Source organism: Neolamprologus brichardi, chromosome 7, assembly GCF_056152115.1.
Source record: "Neolamprologus brichardi isolate AB-2024 chromosome 7, ASM5615211v1, whole genome shotgun sequence".
In the NCBI taxonomy this organism is placed as follows: Eukaryota; Metazoa; Chordata; class Actinopteri; order Cichliformes; family Cichlidae; genus Neolamprologus; species Neolamprologus brichardi.
Genome location: NC_142110.1, coordinates 51,985,460 through 52,006,182, shown reverse-complemented (window position 1 = coordinate 52,006,182; position 20,723 = coordinate 51,985,460). Strand labels below are relative to the sequence as shown.

The 20,723-nt window shown below is 40.7% G+C and overlaps 1 protein-coding gene across 1 annotated transcript in view; it reads left to right on the top strand.

The window, feature by feature from the left end:
* Positions 1-212: 212 nt before the first annotated feature.
* si:dkey-34e4.1 (carboxyl-terminal PDZ ligand of neuronal nitric oxide synthase protein) overlaps positions 213-20,723 on the top strand; it is a 52,819-nt gene continuing 32,308 nt past the window's right edge. The window contains exons 1-2 of the mRNA XM_006796800.2: positions 213-724; positions 2,446-2,517. Coding sequence (XP_006796863.2) covers positions 620-724; positions 2,446-2,517 — 177 coding nt within the window. The 5' untranslated portion in view covers positions 213-619. The remainder of the gene's footprint in view (positions 725-2,445; positions 2,518-20,723) is intronic.

The window sequence follows — 20,723 nt, the reverse complement described above, 5'->3', positions numbered from 1 at the left end:
CTGCAGCAGACCAACCTTCGGTTTCCAAAGGTTTCTAAGGTTCATGTCCCTAGGGGAGGACCAACTTAGTCGTCGGCCTTCCTCCCAGCTCCTGGGTTGCGTCATGCTTGGGAACTTCACTCCAGTGAGGGACCTGCTTTGTGCTTTGTAGAGAGAGAGAGAGAGAGAGAGAGAGAGAGAGAGAGAGAGAGAGAGAGAGAGAGAGAGAGAGAGAGAGCAGCGTTGCCACCAACAGGACGAGATTCAAAAAAGGGGGAAAAAAGCACAGCCAGCAGGCAACATCACCTGCAGAGCGAAACAACGTTGGATTTCCCCGGTGGGAAACAGACATCCGTGTTGTTTTCCTGTATGTCAGAGGCTTACTGCGTGTAGAAGAATTCGCTCAAGTGTCTTTTCGGTGTTTTGTATCAGAAAAAAAAGAGGCGCGCAGTTTTGTCCTTCTTGAGGACCCGGGACCTTGTTGACGCTCGGAGCGGGGACGATGGACCGCGTTTCCGCTGGGAATTCGCTCTTGGAGCCGGGCCGTGCGCACACATGGGGACTGTAGCGCTTCGAGCCCGGTTTGTTTAGCGGTTGAACCGTGTTTACTGTGCCGGGAAAAGAGGTCAGGAAAGCCGCGATGCCCGCCAGGAACAGGTACAACCTGGTGGATGATGTGGCGGACTCGAGGGTGCCGCTCCACAACGAGGAGGCTTACCAGCACGGGATATATTTCCAAGCCAAGGTGAAGTCCGGAGAGAGCCCGAACCTCCTTAATATGCAGTGTTTTCAGAGTTACATGAGCCTGCTGTGTCCTGCTGGAGCGGCAGGTGCACTGGGCTGAAGTTTGAACACATGGTAGCTTTGCCTGCAGGTCTTCAACCTCACACATGTATTAGTGCACGCATACATCTAAAGTCTAAAATGTTACAGACGGGACTCAGAGCCGATGTGGGATGACTCAATCGTCTAAAAGCCGATAAAGATAGATGATCATTTTTTGATGCTTTGAGTGCATTTGGGGGCTTTTCCCAACTTGCTGAATTATTAAGGTGATCGCGAAGAAACCAGACCGTATTCAGCTTTAATGATTCCTTTTATAGTGGAGATGCAGCTCGTGATTGCTTTCATCATTGGTTGCTTTGTCTTTTTTTTCTTTTTTTTTTTTCTTTTTTAGATTATTTCCAATAATAGCAGTAATGGTTTGCAATAGATGCGAACAGATAATTAAAACAAAATCTGTTTTCTAGATGTGGAAGTGATGTTAGATCCCGCTGTTTTTGTCAGATCAACAGTGCAGGACTTCAAAAGTTTCGGTTTCCGTTTATGTAAAACAGGAAAAGAAGCTGAAAATAGCAAATATCTGGCACTTTGCACAAAGTCATATTGATGGACCAATCGCTGTGTGAGTCATAGGCACCTGCGTCTTTAACTGTATTTTGGGTCTGTTTGTTGTTCCGTTTGATCAGCAAACCGAAAGGGTTAAAAAAAAAGGGAGTGTTTCTGGTCCAAAGTTCATTCACATGGGTGCTTGTATCTTGTATCTCACTGGGCCTGCTCAGCAGCAGGGTGATGTCACTGTTCCTTTCTTTCGCTGAGTGTCCCATAACTCCTCAGCACAAACCTGATATTTACTGTGAATATACAACACTTTTCAGTTAAATAAAAACAGTAAGATATAAAAGATGAATCCCTCCCCCCAAAAAACCAACCAAACAAACAAAAAGAAACATGCATGATGCATTTCTAAATTCAAAAACCGTGAGCTGCAGAATCTACACAAGACAATGAGTCATTAAATTAAAAAAAAAAGGAAAATCCTATTTACCAAGTAAACAATAAATTAAGGCCAGTGTTGGTGAAGCTCTCAGACAGTTTACTGTAAAATGATAGAGACATCAAAGGCGTCATTGTCCCCAGAGCCCCTTAATTACACAGGCGCGTATTCAAATATATGCAAGCCACAAAGAGCTCATTAAAAAGGCATAGCTTTGCTTTGTTTGGGGTTTTTTTTGTCATACATTAAACACATTTTGTCTTAAATAGAGACACCCTGTTTGACACTTTGCAAAGAAAATCTGTGATTGGCCGTGTTAGCTGATCTCTCCGGTAGTGAAAACCTGCTAGAGTTGCTGATGTCCGGGGGGTGAGAAGTATCACATGTTGGAGGCTTGGTGAAGACGGCTTTTTTCTTTTATTGAAGTGATCCCTAATTTTGGTGCCGTTTGATAACCCCCCCCCCCTTACTTGTCTTCGGGAGGCTGTTTATCTTCCAAGGATGAAAATGGAAAAAGAAATTGCACGTTTAATCTTGTGAAGGCAGAATGGCTTTGGGAGTAGAAGCACGAGGGATTGGATACACTGATCTCAGTTTGTGGCTAAGGAATATTAATTGTGCAGCTGTTTTCCATGGGATAATACCTGACGCTGATGCTTTGTGTATGTGTGTTTGCGTGTTTATTGCAGTACGTGGGTAGTCTTGACGTGCCCAGGCCCAACAGTCGGATGGAGATCGTGGCAGCCATGAGGAGAATCAGGGTAAGATCCAAAGACAGTGTCATCCTATGTTTAAGCCTGGAAGCAAAGACACACACACACAGACTCACACACTCATCAGTGTGTGAGTCCAGCGGTGAGTGGGCCTTGATGGAGGACAGAAACTACCTTTACAATAATAGGAGAATCACACACACAGTAGAAAAAAAAAGAGCATGCTGTTGTCAGAAGGTATTTGTTCCGAGGAGACCGTGACGCATGTGGTGCCCGGACAGCGTGTCACGGCTTCTGACGTGGGAAAACAATGCAAGGATGAAAAAGTAAGAGAGCTGAGGTGGATTGTGTGGCTCTTATTGCCTCTTTAAAAAATGGGGAGGAAGCATATTTGAACAAACTCAGTCTGTGGCTTCTGATTTTTGCATTCTGTTGAGCGGATAGTTTTTTTTTTTTTTCCTCAAATCAACTTTATAGTATAAGATGATGACCCCCCCCCCTCTCCGCCCCCCTCCTAGCTATAAAATCATATCATTGTTAGTATCATCTTTGCCCCAGAAGGCCGGCTTTTTCATCAGGAAGCTAACACAAAGCCAAATCAGACAGCCAGGCTGGTCCTGTAATCTAAGTGTGACTCACTAGATGTGCTTGGTTCAAACATGACAAAGCTCTTAGCTTTAGCCGAGTGTGTGTGAGCTACTAAAAAGTCATAATGTGTATTTACCCCCCTGAAAAATGCACAAGATTTAAGGATACTCATGCAAGCATCTCTTGGGGGTTCTATTTTTTACCCTTTTCGGGTAAATTTAAAAACACTGCAATAGTGTGAACTTCAAATTTGTATAAACATTTGTACAACCGCATTTGTATAAACATAATGCAACCCTACAACTGGAAAAATCAGGGTTGCTCTATAAACCTGTGAAAGCTGTTGGAGGGTGAAGATAACACACCTCTAAATTTACCACAATTCCAGCAAACCTGTAAATCAATAAAGGTGTAGAGTAAACATGATCATAAGGGTGATACAGCACGGGCTGCAGGTACAGACAAGGAGGGAAGATGCTGCTGGTTGCTACAAGAAAAAGATCATCTTGTACATTTCAAAATGTACAACACTTGCAACATAGTGAGATCTGTTTACTATGTATTTATGAAGCTCCCATATAAAAATACACAATTTGTCATTAGTGCTTATTCATGTTCATGTCTAAGAGTGTGCTCTCATTCGGATGCATACATGTTGGGGTTGTGCATATCTGTATATTCACTTCCTTTCAGAGCCAAAGAAAGCTGCTAAAGCTGCAACTATTAGTGTATTTAAAAAAATGTGATGTAATAGGAAATTATTAAAGCTCTGATTTGTGTCAAATAGTCTCCTGATGACTGTAAATATGATAGTGTGGCTGTCAAACAATTTGGTATCATTTTTATAGCTTTTTTCATATGTTCACAACTACATGCATTAACATGCATGGAAGTGTACCCAGGCACAGGGAAAGCATGCAAACTCCTCACAGAGAGGACCCAGCTGAACACGGACCCTCATAGTGTGAGGCAACAGTGCTCACCACGTTACCACTGTACCACCCTATTTACCTGATTATTATTCTTTTGCACTTATTTCAATTCATTGCATAGAAAAAAAAAGTAATCAAAGATCAAAAATCCATTTTAACACCCAGTCCCACTTCAGCTCTTTTAGAACTTCGCTCTTCTCTGCAGATGGTTGACAGAACAACCGTAGAACAAGCAGGAATCACCCAGAGACCAATCGTCAAACATAGTTTTGATGCCGCCTCCATCTGACAACAAACACTCTCTGCAGGTAGACAGGCTGTCCACGAGGCTGCCTTTGCACTAGCCCCATTCAGGCGTAAAACACACATAAGACTGATACACACATTTGTTCCAAAATTTGGGCTGATATTCTTTCTTTTACACTCGTGAAGCATAAACATTTCTCTAGAATTTGTTATGTGTAGTTATTTTTGAGGCCTTGTTAATTCAATTCAGTTTTATTTGTACAGCGCCAAATCACAACAACAGTTGCCTCAACGCTCTTTATATTGTAAGGTAGTAATCATACATACGGAAAAACCCAACAATCATATGACCATCTTTGAGCAAGCACCTTGGCGACAGTGGGAAGGAAAAACTCTTTTTTACAGAAAGAAACCTCCAGCAGAACCAGGCTCAGGGAGGGGCAGGGCCATCTGCCACGACTGGTTGGGGTGAGAGAAGGAAACCAGGATAAAAGGCATGCTGTGGAAGAGAGACAGAGATTAATAACAAGTATGATTCAGTGCAGAGAGGTCTATTAACACACAGTGAGTGAGAAAGGTGACTGAAGAAGAAATACTTAGGACAATATAAGAATGCAGTTTAAAAATAATCTTGCTTTATTGTCAGAAGACATGGATTATCTGTTTAGACTCTGCCCAGCTGCTACGTTGCCAGCAGTGGAGAAACTATGCAGCATCACCACTTCTTAACTTTAGTAATTTGCATGTAACGGCTGTTATAGATGCCAATACTGATATGTTGCCAAATAGCTAATATCGGCCAATATATCAGCCCTAACGATATATCAGTCGGGCTCTAAGCTCAACAGCGTATTCCAGCATCCACAACAGTTGTAGAGGAACCGAGTTGTGTGACGTACAGATGGTTGCCTGCTCACCAGACCTTCTAGAGAAAGCTACCATTTTTAATCAAACTTGTTTACTTTATGTAGATTTTGTCAGCAAAAACTAAGCAGCAACCTAAAAGAATAAGTCAACACATATGTGCCAAATACTCCTGGAGTTTATGTTTTAGGTCTGTTTTCCAAGTGAAATGTAATTAGCTGTATATAGATGTATTTTGAGTAGCCTTCCTGATTTTCACTTCATCCTTTTTTACAAAAGCAAAGAGGCTCGTCTTTAATTTAATGCGCGGCCGTTTGGCTGAGGCACTGAGCAGAGACTCCGCGGTGCGAAGCATGATTAAAGAGAGTGAGGAATGAACTGATGGCAGCGGGAGAAAGACTTGGGAGAAGGAAGTCCTGGAATCTAGCAGGGTTGTGCGGTAGCTGGCAGAGCCGTAGTCGTTTCATATCCCTCGGCTAATCTCTTTGGTCTCAGTGGATGTGAGAAAGCAGGCGCAAACATGAGAAGGGAGAGAGGAAGGGCAGACAGCACAGACCATCATCTTTGTATAAACAGTGGATCTGGGTTTGACAGAACGCAGGAGTCGTACTAGTTTTTGGGGGGGTTTTTTGTTTTTTTTTCACACACCTGCCATTCCCACGGAGAGAAAGTGAATAGACACAATTTTGTATCCTGTGGATCTTTTCAGAGTCGCTTTTTTTGTTAGACGTCCTCCCATTATGGCTGACTGGTCATACTGTGTTGGTTTTGTCTGAATTTGCTTCATTCAGTGTGACCAGTGACATAGAAAGTTTGCGAGTCTGTGTGTGTGTGTGAGGTTGAGTGCTCTATAATAGTGAGACCTCTTGTATTCTAACAACCTCCACAATCGATTAACGAGACAGAATAACAAAGGCTGGTGTTGCTGCATCCACACGGAAAGATTTGCGGTCTTCCACGGCTCACTGCCTCAGAAAAAGGGCGTGTGTATGTAATGGAATTTCTTTGGGAGACAAACGTGTGCTATTTACAGGAGGCCACAGACTCTCTACAAAGAAAAACAAGTTTGAGGCTATTCTCTCTCATTTTCCCCCGACCCGCCTCACCCCCCTCTCCACTGCTGTTTTCTTTCCATACCCTCACTCTTCCCCTACCAAAATAGACTGCCTCGATTTAGCCCATCTCTGGCTATCTACTCAGTGCTGACAGGAATAGATTTTAGGCTGAGGGCAGGCTACGCATGCTTCCCTTTGAATTTTGATCGGCCCTAATGGGATTTTAAGCCTCCCGCACGTGTCTTTCAGGATGCATCTTCCTTTCCCAGACCGCCAACAGTCAGGTTTTTACATCCTTTCTTTCTTTCTGCATTTGTCTCTGCAACTGTCTGGATCATCTCATGAGAAGAGCCCCTGTCTGCCATGCGAGAAGGAAGGATACCTTTTTTTTTTCCAGGTTCCTGCTATTTTAGTTTGGCTTCACTGATTCTGTTAGTCTTCTGAGAGCTTGCAGAACTGTCATGATTGTGTCAGATGCAGATATTGGGCTGTCGAGGGGGATGAACCTGTCACGGGGTACAGCAGAACTTTTTACACGAGTTAGTTTTACTTTGTCGATTTTTGTTTATCATGCCTATTTTATAGTCAGACATAACTCCGACTGTAGGTTGAACAACTGTTTTGTTTTGGTTTTTTGACATGACAGTAACTGATTGTTGAATAAGTAAATATTGGTGTGTAGTACTGTCATTACTTGTCACGGTTTGCCAGGGCAAGCCGTGGGGAATGTTGGAGAAAGGACCCAAACGCTGGACTTAGTGCAATGAACAGTGCATTTATTTACAGTGGGGGTAAATGTACACCACACAATAAGTCTCCAGAGTGCTCCCTCAACTCCTGTGTCGTGCCTTCTCCCAAGTGCTGATATTCCGTGCTCTCTGCTCCTGTGCCCACGCACACCCCGTGCGTCCTGCAGTCCCGTGTTCCGCTCTCCTGAGGAAAAACCAACAGACGCAGCCGTTATGGCACCACTCCAGCAGGCATACACTTAACAGTACTTGCGACACTGACATGGAGTCTAACTCAATAATCCAGCGTCGGTGGAAGCTCCATCACTCTTCTAAATAGCTCCACCGACGAGCCCAGATGAGGAGCAGGTGTGCGGCAAGGACTTCGGGTGTGGCCAGCCCTCAAGTCAGGCCACGCCCCCAGGGCTGAAGGTGCCTGTAACTTGGCCACAGAAGACAGGCAACACAGCCACCTGCCTACATACAGATGTGCACAGGGGCAGTGCAGACAACACACCAAATAATAATAACGATAACAATAATAATATCAACAATAACAACAATCCTAGTCCCCACTGGCCACGGACCCCGAGTCCCCAGAGCCGGGTCCGTGACATTACTTCTTCCAGTTTCTCCCAGCAGCCCAGGATTTTGTCAACAATTATCAAGCTGCAACTTCAGGGTTTAACAAAAGGACACCCCAAAAACCGCAGTACCTCTAAACACCACGTGAGGCTGGTTTCAAATATGACTCAAATCCTACAGACTTCCATTCAGCTCATTTACACCTTCATAACAAAAGCATGTGCTTAACATAGATACTGCAGGTCCATGGCCACTAACTGAGATCTGTCTATGCTACACCTGCACAAGTCTGAGCCATTTAACTGGAAGTCTACAAGTTTTTTTTGTGTTTTGTACCTTTTTGAAACATTTCCAAGACAATATTATAACAAGCAATATAAACTGATCTGCAGTTGATTGCACAAAAGGACGGTGGCGAAAGTTATCTAGGATGAATTAGCATTTGTTCTAGAATTTGTGATATTTTGTATGATAGCAAGAAAAAGCTAGCTAGTATTTGTCAACTATCAGCTTCGCTCAAATTATTTCTTTGGAGCCCTTTGAAGACACTGATACTTCAACACACCAGAACCAGGAGATCTGGCTATCTTTTATATACAGTCTATGTCAAAAACCATCAAGTCATCAGACAAATTGAAGGAATCTGCAGTCTAAAGCATGTGCGTTTGTTTTTAACCATCTTCTTTAATTCTTCTTGTTCATTCACTCAGTTGTCATACAACATACTGCATCACTGTGATACTGGTCAACTTATTTGGCAGTGGCAGAAATCATTTAGAGAATCACTGAAATATTAGTATTCATTTCCTTCCAGTCTGTTTCCATCGTCCATTAATTCTTAAAGCTCAAATTTTGGCAACTAGCCATAACAACTGTTTTGCCGTGCCTGAAGGCTCCTAAACATACCACTTAGTCATAGCACCTGTGAATGAGTGTGACGTTCATAAATGAGGCATTTCGCTCAAAGCCTCTAGTAGATTCAAAGTTAGATTAAAACACTTCAGATAATCACATAACATGGCCAGGTATGACTGAACTGCAGTCAGGACTCAACATGAACAGTTCCTGAGTTACAGTTTTGCAAAACAGTTACACACCCTGCATGTCCCAGAAAGCCGGGGGAGAAATGAAAGCACAGCTTAATTCCAGGCAGTTGTAGATCTACAGCAAAGTGGGGGTGGTTGGTCACCACGTGTGAATGGGGGGGGATACTCTGTTTCCAGAGAGGCATGGACAATAATGAGAGGTTATTGTTTTTTTTTACTTTGTATTCATGCTAGCTTAATGGCAGATGTACAAGAGCATAGTCGGTGACCTATATGTGTAGTGGATTAGACGTGATCTCAGCTTTGAAAGGGTGCACTCATCTTTTGTTTACCCGGGGTGAACAGTGGCACCGTCTTCTTGATTAACAGTAAAAAGTTACAATTCGTGACCTGCTGTGTTTGAGCCTTGTAACACTAAAAAGTGGCACAGAAGAATTTTAGCTATAGAAAATCTATATTTTGTAAAGTTGATGTCACCAAGCTTGAGTCACTGTGAAATTAATCTAGTAGACAGTACCAATACCTTTGTAATGCCACAGTTCTTAGTATTACACGTGCTACTAAATATATTTTAAATCAATCAAATGAACACATTCCAACAAAATTTTTAAATATACTCAAACTGACAGGATGAATGCTATTCTTTTCTGCAGCATCTGGTTATTTTGATGTGACAAGTTGTCTTTATCCTTTGTAAAAGTTGTATTCAGTACTGCAATTTGCAAAAACTAATAGCAGAATTTTAGGAAAAAATCTGTCAAAAATTGTTTTAGTACGATACTATGAAGCCGCACCGCTTGATGGATTGTCGGAGCATTACGGCTATTGTAGTCAGGAGCCTCGCGGAGTGATACGTACTGTGCTTCAACATAATATTACCGTATTGTGTGTGGATAACCTCTTAAGTTTTGTGGATATTTTACATGGTTATGCTGAGGATATGTCGACCAATTTCCACTGGAAATGCCTTTTGGTTAAACTGTCAGCAAGGAATTTGCATTTGCACTGTTAAATTTTTAGCTTTAATGCACATAAAAAACAGCTTATTTAAGTGAAAATACATTGATGGGGTTTTTTTTGCACTAATAAAGTTGTGGAGTTGTAAAGTATTTTGTCTCGCATCAATTATATCGTCAGTTATATCGTTGTCGCAAATTTTCAAATGTATATCGTGATAAATATTTTTGGCCATATTGTCCTGCCCTACTTGCAATTAATATATACCTTGTTTTAAGTTGCATTTAAACCTGTTATGCAAATCTAATTGAAATAAAAGCTGTGCATTTTCAAAAGGCAGTCCCACATTTATGTGTATTATGGACTGATACATAGAAAGCACATTCGAGTGCTTAATTGAAGTAAAAGGCACTTTATTTTTAGCCTCATTCACCCAATCACAAAGCACTTTATTCTGTGTTTGTCTAACATTCACTCACACACTCACATGGGTGGAAATTTAGGGTTTAACATATTTCCCAAGGATAATTCACATGTAAACATGTAGACTGGAGCTAGGGGTTAAAATAGCAACCTTCCAATGACTAGATGACCCACCACAGCTGCCCCACAGTATAATGAGCTCTAGTAGATGTTTCTTCTTTGTGGGCAGGCTGTGATCACCTGACCAGTGATACTGGGACTCTGAGCCTAACTGCTCTTTGTGGATATATGAGCAGATCTTACATGAGCTATCACGACTGCTTTCCAGACCCTAGCCAGTATAAAGTTAGTATAAAGGTGGAATTTGCACATTACACTACAAAGTGTCATCAGAATTTTAGGATGCTGAAAAACAAGGCAGAATGTGGAGCAGAGGAGAGAGACTAATTTGTTTCTAAATTGTCACAATCAAACCTTTTTATTCTGAAGGTTATTTGTACCTTTGATCCTCGTCTTATGTAACCATCATTCAGAATGAACCAAAGCTGACCCTGACGTGAAGCATTCATCGAGATTTGCTTTGTCTCCTTACAAAATCCACCGATTGTATAATTCAGTGGAATTCGGTTGATTTTGTAGTAAAAATGCAACAGTTTGAAGTGCTCATGAGAGCAGCTTTACTGTAACGTTCACTGGAAGTGAATTCACGGAAACTTTCTTCCACATTCAAAATATGCAACACAAGTGATATTATGTAATATTTGATTTTGTCTGATAGCGTGGTGTATATTCCTGGTGTGTGGGGTAAATAAATATCCTAAAGGGATAGCAAGTCTTTCTTCACATGGTTGGACAGACGGCTAGTAAGTGGTCCCTGTCTCCAGTACCAGCTTCACATGCACAGACACACAAGCTTCTCCTTTCATCATCATCCCTAAGGCTATGCTGTTTCTTTCAGCGCCACAATTAGTCAAGTCTTATATACTCTGATGTCCCTACACTCACCCGAAGCAACGGAAAAGACATTTCTAAAACCATGAACTCAATCCTGCTGCACAGCCTGAAGGCACAGTTTTCCATAGGCATTCACTGTCCATTAGACTCTGTACCTCAGCACACAATTCGGGTTTTATTATATTAACCAGTTAAACTTATTTGGAGTGTGTTCTAAATCTATCTATCTAAAGTATTTTTAGATATAAAATGATTTACATTACGGTGGTATGGTCTCTGAAAGTGTATAGCCAGAACCTGAGCGGTCCTGTAGCCTGCCTATTTCCACTGTTAATGCTGCAACAAAGCCTGCCGTAGCTAATCTTGAGTACAAACACAACTAAAGTCAACGAACCAGCAAGTGGATATGCTTCTGTGTATTGTTGGAACACATATGCCAGGTTCCTGCCAGAAAAGACACCAGTTCAAGGTGGATAGGACAGTACAAATGACCAAATTACCCCCTCTGCTAAAACACTCATTGTGCTGAGACAGACAGAACAGCCAGTCTGCGTATGTGCAACTCTCCAAGGAGAAACGAGGATGAACACCATCTGACAGGTACAGGTTCGTAACATTTGTCTTGTTCTTCACTGCCTTTTTAAAATTGTATTTTCATAATGAAAAAATGGTTACCTGCAGTAGTATAGTTCAGTTACATGTGGTGACTGCTGTTGCTGTTTAAGGTTGAGCTCAGTTTAAATACTTTGTACAGTGCTGTGCCCCTGTGTCACACTTACATTTAGATCATCAACCGTATTTTAATATTAGATTTATCAAGGGAAAAGGGCTATCCAAATCCTACCTGGCCCTGTATGAAAAAGTAATTGTCCCCAAAACCTAATAACTGGTTCTGTCACCCTTGGCAGCAAGGACTGCAATCAAGCCTTTGGGATGACTGGCAATGAGTCTTTCACAACTCTGTAGAGAAAGTTTGGCCCACTCTTTTTCACAGAATTGTTTTAATTCAGCCACATTTGAGTATTTTTAAGGATGAATGGCCTGCTTAAGGTCATGCCAAAGTATCTCAATTGGATTTCCATCCCAGTCTTCACTAGGCAAACAACAGTTTTTAGCAGGAACAATATGCTAATTCAGTGCTGTAGGAATTCAATTTTATGGCGTATTTTCCAATTATATCCAAAAAAAGGTTTAAATAAGGCACAGCTCAACTACAGTTAAGTTGTCAAATGATTTAAAGGAGCATTGAGAGAAGCAGGATGTGCCAGTCTAACTTGTGTCATTGCCAAGAGTTTAAATATTCATGCAAATGTGTTATTTCAGTCTTATTTAACAAACTAATAAGCATTCCACAAACCTGTTTTTCTTCTTCGATGTGGAGGAGAGTACAGTTAAGACTGAGAAGTGTGTAATGAATGTTTTTAAAGATGAGTCAGAAACATTGTAGAACAAACTGTGAATGTGCTGTTTTCTATATTCAGATTAGCACTATCTGTTTTCTAGAATGTGCCTGCAGTTTTTAAAGACACACAAGGTTAAAAGTCTTTTTTTCATAATCGCAGCAAAAAAGTCTATTTTCCCACATGTCCGTTTGTCATATTACTTAAAATATACGTGCCATGTTTGGAAGTTGTGCTTCTCTGCCTGGGAGCATTCTTCCTTAGCATGAGTAGGCAGATAAAACTGGGCCTATCGTACTTTAGTATCGTTTGTTGGATAATGATTGAGGAAAGTGCTGCAGGCTTTCGAGCTGGCAGGATAGGCTGCCCTACTTCTAAATGTGATTTGGAGTCGCGTGCGCGTTTGTGTGGGTGTGCGCGCCTGCACATTTATTTCACTTCTCTCATCTTCTTCCAAAGTGCTACATATAAAGCCTGAAGGTCTCAATCTTCCATTCCCCCAATTCAGTTCCCAAAGACCCTGATCTTCTTTTTGTTTTACTACCGTACTACTCTCCCTCTCATCATTCCTCTCCTGTCTCAGATGTGCCTTGGTTCAAATATGCACAAAGCAGTTAAGGATTAAGCTCAGGTTGATGCAAACTTACCTCCATCAGTTAGTTACACTTTACTCTTGCTCCTTTAACAGCTTCCTACTGCTTACTTGGAATGTCTTGATACCTTTAATGTAGCAAATTTATGATTTCCATATTTGGAGACACAGCTAAAGCATGGCTAATTTCCAGTTTGAATTGAACTCATCAACTCAGGTGAACCAACACTCCTCCTGACTCCTCCTGACATGAATGTGGTTCAGTGTTCTCATCAGTCAGTCAAGCAATAAATTATTTCCTTCCTTCTTTATCTCACCTCATCTTAGTCACCATCTCTTTCCTTCCCAAAGCTGAGCTCTTTTAACCTTTGTCTGTGACAGTGATATTTAACTTGTATGGATTTATAGGACTGGCTTGCAATTAGGGCTGGGCCATATCATACCGTTCACGGTAATACCGATATAATGTTTGGCAATGATAAGAAAATGAAATATCGCGATAGAATATGGGTAAAACGCAGTGCCTTTGTTTTCATATGCACATGGTGGAAAAAGCATGGCGGCGACGGAGAATGAGAAGGGCGAAAGCGGATCGTTGAATGAAACGGATGAACCAGAATTGGTTTGTAAAAATGCTACAACTTCAGTGGTGTGGAACTGGTTTGGCTTTCGTCCATCGGATACACAACAAAGCACAATTTTTGGTAGAGCATGCAAGCAGGAAATACGGCACACTTAAAATCAATCCTTTGATTTTGATTGATTCTGGCTGTGCTTACTGACCTTGAATCGATTTTATGTGGTACACAATGCTCAAAAATCTGTCAAAAATTGTTTTAGTACGATACTACAAAGCCGCACCGCTTGATGGATTGTCGGAGCATTACGGCTACCGTAGTCAGGAGCCTCGCGGAGTGATACGTACTGTGCTTCAACATAATATTGCCTTATTGTGTGCGTATAACCTCTTAAGTTTTGTGGATATTATACATGGTTATGCTGAGGATATGTCGACCAATTTCCACTGGAAATACCTTTTGGTTAAACTGTCAGCAAGGAATTTGCATTTGCACTGTTAAATTTTTAGCTTTAATGCACATAAAAAACAGCTTATTTAAGTGAAAATACATTGATGGGGTTTTTTTTGCACTAATAAAGTTGTGGAGTTGTAAAGTATTTTGTCTCACATCAATTATATCGTCAGTTATATCGTTGTCGCAAAATTTTCAAATGTATATCATGATAAATATTTTGGCCATATTGCCCTTCCCTACTTGCAATTAATATATACCTTGTTTTAAGTTGCATTTAAACCTGCTATGCAAATCTAATTGAAATAAAAGCTGTGCATTTTCAAAAGGCAGTCCCACATTTATGTGTATTATGGACTGATACATAGAAAGCACATTCGAGTGCTTAATTGAAGTAAAAGGCACCTTATTTTTAGCCTCATTCACCCAATCACAAAGCACTTTATTCTGTGTTTGTCTAACATTCACTCACACACTCACATGGGTGGAAATTTAGGGTTTAACATATTTCCCAAGGATAATTCACATGTAAACATGTAGACTGGAGCTAGGGGTTAAAATAGCAACCTTCCAATGACTAGATGACCCACCACGGCTGCCCCACAGTATAATGAGCTCTAGTAGATGTTTCTTCTTTGTGGACAGACTGTGATCACCTGACCAGTGATACTGGGACTCTGAGCCTAACTGCTCTTTGTGGATATATGAGCAGATCTTACATGAGCTATCACGACTGCTTTCCAGACCCTAGCCAGTATAAAGTTAGTATAAAGGTGGAATTTGCACATTACACTACAAAGTGTCATCAGCTTAAATTGAAATCTATAAATTCTGAGCCAACCTGACACTGATGATGGACACCGCAACCAGTAGCTGTAAGATATTCCACGCCTTAAACTTAACGACCTTATTGCAAATGCACTCCTTTGTCCATTGTAGCCTTGGAAAAACACACAAATATTATGTTTGTTATTATTTAAACAACAATTCATTAATAATAGATAAAACTTTAAATTTCCAGTATCATGTCACTTGCTGAGCAATACTATTTACCTTTGAAAATTTAATAATCACGTGAATGTAATATTATGTGCATGGCGATATTTGTTCAGCTGTTTGAAATAACCTGCCCATTGAAAAAGTGTAACAGGCTAGGTTCTGAACGTAGCTTTATTGACATCTGGATCCACGTACTCAGGATTGATGTAAAGAGGATAAAGCATGTGAGGAGCGTGTGCAGGCAAGACGTTGTGGTGCCACTGCCTTCTGATTTGAATGTATGCTTGGCATCAGCTGGTAGAATCAGCCTGCAGCACAAGAGAAATTATAAAATGATATATAAAACTGCCAATCAGATTTAATAACTTAATAACTGAAGGTGCCAGATTGCCATTACTTATTGTTCCCACTCATTTGTACCTCTGATGGCACCCACAAGCCAGTGAATGCGATCAAACTAAAAGCAATTTAGCATAATTCTCCAGTTACTGTATCGCACATTGGCAGAGCCAGAAAACCAGAGTCTATCATACTCAAACAATGATGTTCAGTGGGAGATTTTGTATTAACATAGATATCTTTGAGGCCACAGTCTAACATATAATATATATGTTAGGTTGTGGCAAACATATATCAAATTGTTCAAATACTTTGTAGCACCAAACCTCTCAATCACAGCTTTTTTCATGTTCACTTCAAGTAAAACGTTTGTTTGGCATAAGGTGAGCACAACGTTCCTTTTTAAAATGATTAATTATTGTTAATATCTTGCTCTCTTCGACAGTGCATCTTTTATCCTCTCTCTTTCCCCTCGCCTCCAATCGGTCGCAGCAGATGGCTGCCCCTTCCTGAGCCTCCAGCTCGTTCTGCTACAGGTTTCGTCCTGTTAAAAGGGAGTTTTTCATTCCTACTGTCACCAAGTGCTTGCTCATAGGAAGGTCATGTGATTGTTGGGGTTTCCTCTTTGTTATTGTAGGGCATTTACCTTACAATAGAAAGCGGCTTGACATGACTGCTGTTGTGATTTGGCGCTATGTAAATAAAATTGAGTTCAGTTGAATAGTTTGTCCTTTACTCGCAAATTTGGGAACTCACCTAAATTGGATGTCTGTGGCACCAATGGATGTTTAGTAGGGATGCCAGAGCTCTTCTTTCTTTTAAACAGAAACGTCATTGTCACTGGATCATTGAACAGTTCACAAACTAGACAAAGCTTGATTATGAACATAATCTGCCCAGCTTTGATGCATACTCTATTACACACAGTGCTGAGAGTGTGTTTAAACAATAGTCTAAGTCAGTCTAGTGGATGATCTCACCATTTGTGAACTGTGAGTTTATCCAGTTTATCATGTCAACATGTATTATCCACAGTAGCTGCTAATACCACTCTGTGATTGGCCAATATAGGCTCATACTTGTCTATTAACAATATCTTTGTCTTACAAAGAACTGTGTTCCTGCAGCATAAGCAGATAGAATACAGATAAAATAAAAAACTGCTGTATTTTTAGTAGACTGACTGAAGACAAAAACATCAAGGCTTTTATGTTTTGTGATTTCCTTTACAGATTTTATGTAACAAACTGCTGCAGTGAAAGTTGGAGAAACTGTTTGCTGCATTCATTGTTATCTTCACTAGCATCAAGCCATCAGGGCAGAAGAACTGAATGAATAATGAGGGAAGAGACAGCCCACAAGCTGTATAATGATATGCACTGGAGGCTTTAGCTTATTTTGGGAGCGGAATCTCAATTTCCTAAACTCTGAACTCTTTCATGTTTTCTTGTGCTTCCTTTGAATAATTTGATCCCAGCTGAATTTCTGTGTAATCTTTGACTGGTCTGGTTTCTCACTTTCTCTGCCTGTCTTTGGTGGCTTTTGATAAAGCCCAAGCTCCTTAGATCTTGTTCTTTTTTCATGTCTATTTGTCTCTATTTCCTGTCACCATCACCTAGATTAGGTACATCAGACAAGTGCAGGAACATGTTGTAGCTTTCCAGAATTATCCTGACTCCATTATACCAGCAAGCAATTTCATTCTGCTGACCATCTGTAAAAGAACTTTGGACACAGTCATATCAAATGTCAGTCATATCACTGACCTCTGTCTCTGTTGAAGAGCCGGCTATTTGTGAAAATCTAATTAGATTCCCACAGCAGCCATTGGGGAGCACTTGTGCCCAAACTGAAAAATCCCATGAGTAGATTGCCATGAAACTTGTCTCCAGAGAATAAATCCTTTACTTCTAGTGCCTCGTTAAGCCCAATAAACTTTATATGGAATGCGTCTGCAGTTACTGATTGTCATTAAAAAACTAGCACAAACATGAATTCACCCAGAAGGCCATCAGTCAGTAATTTACTTCATTTAGCACCATGATCAGATACAAATGTATTTTTTCCTTTATGGTGGTTGCTCCATCACGTCCCCCAAAGAGCCAATTAGAGCCAATCATTTTTATGCATTCATGCACAAGAACGGTAGAGGGTCTGTTCTGTTTTGGGGGATTTCACTGGCAAATGTCTAGATGTGGTATTTATGAATACTTCAGTTAATATGTTGGCTCTCTTTCCCTATTTTTTGCATAGGGGACTTGCTTCTTTAAGGAGCTAAACTAAACTAATATTGCCCCAGATTAGAGCTTGGCAATTGGATATATGAGCTATTTGCAATCAGCTGAGTTCATCAGTGTATGAGTAATGTAGTTCTTCTGAATCTGGTAATGTATGGTTAAGTAATGTAGAACGGAGCGCCAGTGTGGAAATCTCAATTCTTGTCTCTGAACAAGTTATCTCAGAGCTTATGCTAAGCAAGCTAGTTACTTGTTGCTCCTGACTGAGCCTGACTGATATATTGGCAAATATTGGTTATATGCCAATATACTGATATTCACATTTATAATGCTGATAAAAAAATAAATAAAAAAGAGAAGTGAAGACGTGGGAGAAACACCCTTCAGCGAATTTATGACAGTTACATAGTTTGTCCACCAGAGGGCGCTCAAGAACACAAAACCAGGACAAGCAACTAATTCAAAATAAGCTGGAAGAATGAATGACTAATCTAAATCTTCTTATTCTCTAAATCTTCTAATTCTTCTTAAAAAATGTTTTTTGGGTGTTTTTTGTTTTATTTAACCTAGATGGCGCAGTGGAGAGGAGACAGGCAACCATGGAGAGAGTTAGGGAAGAAAAAGCAAAGGGTTGGAGTCGAGCCAAGGCTGCTGCATTTAGCTTTGCAGCAAAACACCCAAGATTATTTTTTAACTGCACTGTCACATTATCTTAGTAATATGCAATTTTTCCAGATTTTTGTTTGTCTAAGAAGAAAAAAAAAACTTTTGCTAATATATAAATACAGCTGGGCTCTAAACACCATCATACATCACAGATTGTGAGGTTTTAATGACTGCTGGCTTTTTCATGTTTAAACCCCACCGTTTAAATCCCCCAAATTGGTAATGTATTCTTTTACACGACAAACAAGTGTGTATGTGTGTGAGCAGCGTGGGTCTGCTGTAGACCTTCTGGGTAATAAGTGAAAAGGACAGTACAGGAATAGTCCTGGTTATCAGACTGCACACTGCTCATCTCCACCAAGTCCTTTGATTCTGCACAAAAGGCATTCTGTGTATTTGATCTCTTTGATTGCGTCCAATCTTCTGCAGTGTATTACTAATGAAGGACCTCAAAGACTCAGGGCTGCGAAATGAAAACACCAAATAAGATGATTAATGTAAAGAAATGAATGCTGCCAGATTCAGTCTCCTCTTTCTCTGTGACTCCACTCGACCCCTGCCATTTGAATTTGTAGTTACATTCCAGGTATTGTGTGAATCGTACAATGATTTAAACAGTTCACTTAAATATTATTACACACAGTGTTAACCCTGTCTTGTGGAAGAATGCAGTCAGGTTGGAATGAAATTTGCAGACAGCACTAAGTAGAAAGCAGCTGGCTGTCATCAATCAATGCCATGTGGTGGCACACTTTGCACTGCCTTCTGTTGTCAGACATGTTGTTGCTGGTGCAGTGGGCTGCATGAGAAGCTGTCTCAGTCATAGATTTAAGCTACTCACGTCTGAGCTTCATAAAAGCTCTCACACTCTCTTAAAGCCTCCTCAAGGGGACTTTTTGGGGGATGTTTGCATGTAAGGCACAGATGGTGGGCAACCCTGATTCACAGCCCATGTTTGCCTCCCTAAAACAGGGTTAGCATGTGATTAAGCACTGACCTCAAACCTTGCATTGTTCTAGTAAATGGTTCATCACCTAGTGTTTCCCCAACACCCAAGATGATTTGTTTTTAACCCAACAAAGAGACAGCACACAGAGAACAACTACTGAAATGATTAGTATCCATTTATCCATCCATTCTCTTCTGTTTATCCAATTAAGGTTCACAGGGGGGCTGGAGTCTATCCCAGCTGCCATAGGGCGAGAGGTGGGGTCCACCCTGAACAGGTCGCCAGTCTGTTGAAGGGTTTGAAATGAAATGCTTAACAGATTAACAAAAAACTGTTTTACCAGCTATTTTGACAATCAGTTATCAGTTATTCTTAAGATGCTTTATATTGTGAGGTACAGACAAAAACAGAGAACACGCCATATGAGCAAGCACTTTCAACTGTGGGAAGGAAAAACTCCCTTTTAACAGGAAGAAGGACTCAGGGACGGGCAGCCAGCAGCCATGAAGGGTTGGGGGTAGACAGGAAAAACTACACACAGTGGAAGGGAGCCAGAGACTAATAATGACTAATTATTAAATACAAAGTAGTGTGTAAACACACAGATTTCTAGAAGGGGAAATCAGAGCCTTATTCAAAAAAATCTAAAAATATAAAAAAAAAATTTCTTCTGGGTCTCAGCTTATTTATTTATTTTTTTCAAAGCAGATGTCAGATATTACATACACAAGTGTTTATTAGTCAGCCTATAATACCGTACAAGCTCTGTTACAGTATGGATGTAGATCGCTGATGGTTGCCCCCCTGCACTGGGTGCTAAGGGGATTTTATGGCTTGTGATCTGACAGCGTTCATCCCAGTAATCCTATTACTCTGACTGCTGCTTTGCCAGACTACTGCTTTGGACAGAGTCACACTCAGCATCCCTGTATCAGCCAGATGCCTTCGTTTACCCCCTTTCTGTATGATGCCCTGTTGCCCCAGTGGCTCCACCTGTCATTTCAGACACACAGTTTGGTTTCAGTTTTCATTGGTGCTTTTTTAAACAGAAACACCCCGGCCTAGATGGCGTCTTTATTGTAATATAAACCCCTGGCTAAATCGATCCTGAGTGGTATCCAGACAGCCGTGCGCTTTATAAATGACACAGAGGGCTATTATTTCCATCACTGTTGTCAACCATGCCGAGCAGGTAAAACTAACCAACGGATTCAGTTGTTCAGATTCATCATCAGGGCCAGATTTCCTTTCCTTGAGAACTGTGTTTAACTATAAAGAATTAATAATTTTTACCCACACTCTTTGGAATAAGTCTGATTATGACCTTCAAAACACCAACAAGTGTTCGTAGTATCACATTTAATGTAGATTATTCCCATAATTTTAACAAAACTGCACAAGTTTCAGACACTGTCACTGTCTCTTAACCTCCTAGGACCTGCGTCCACATATGTGAACATCACATTTTGGGTTATTTAGACCAAAATACTCAATTTTGCTCTACAAAGGCCTGATATCGACTTACGAGGACATTATACTGCTACTGTTCTATCAAAATTTTAAACGAATATCCTCATATGTGGCTCTTATTTTTCTTAAAAACAAAAATAAGGTAAAAAAAAAAAAATCTGGTAATTCTTTGTTTTTACATTCATTGGGCCCC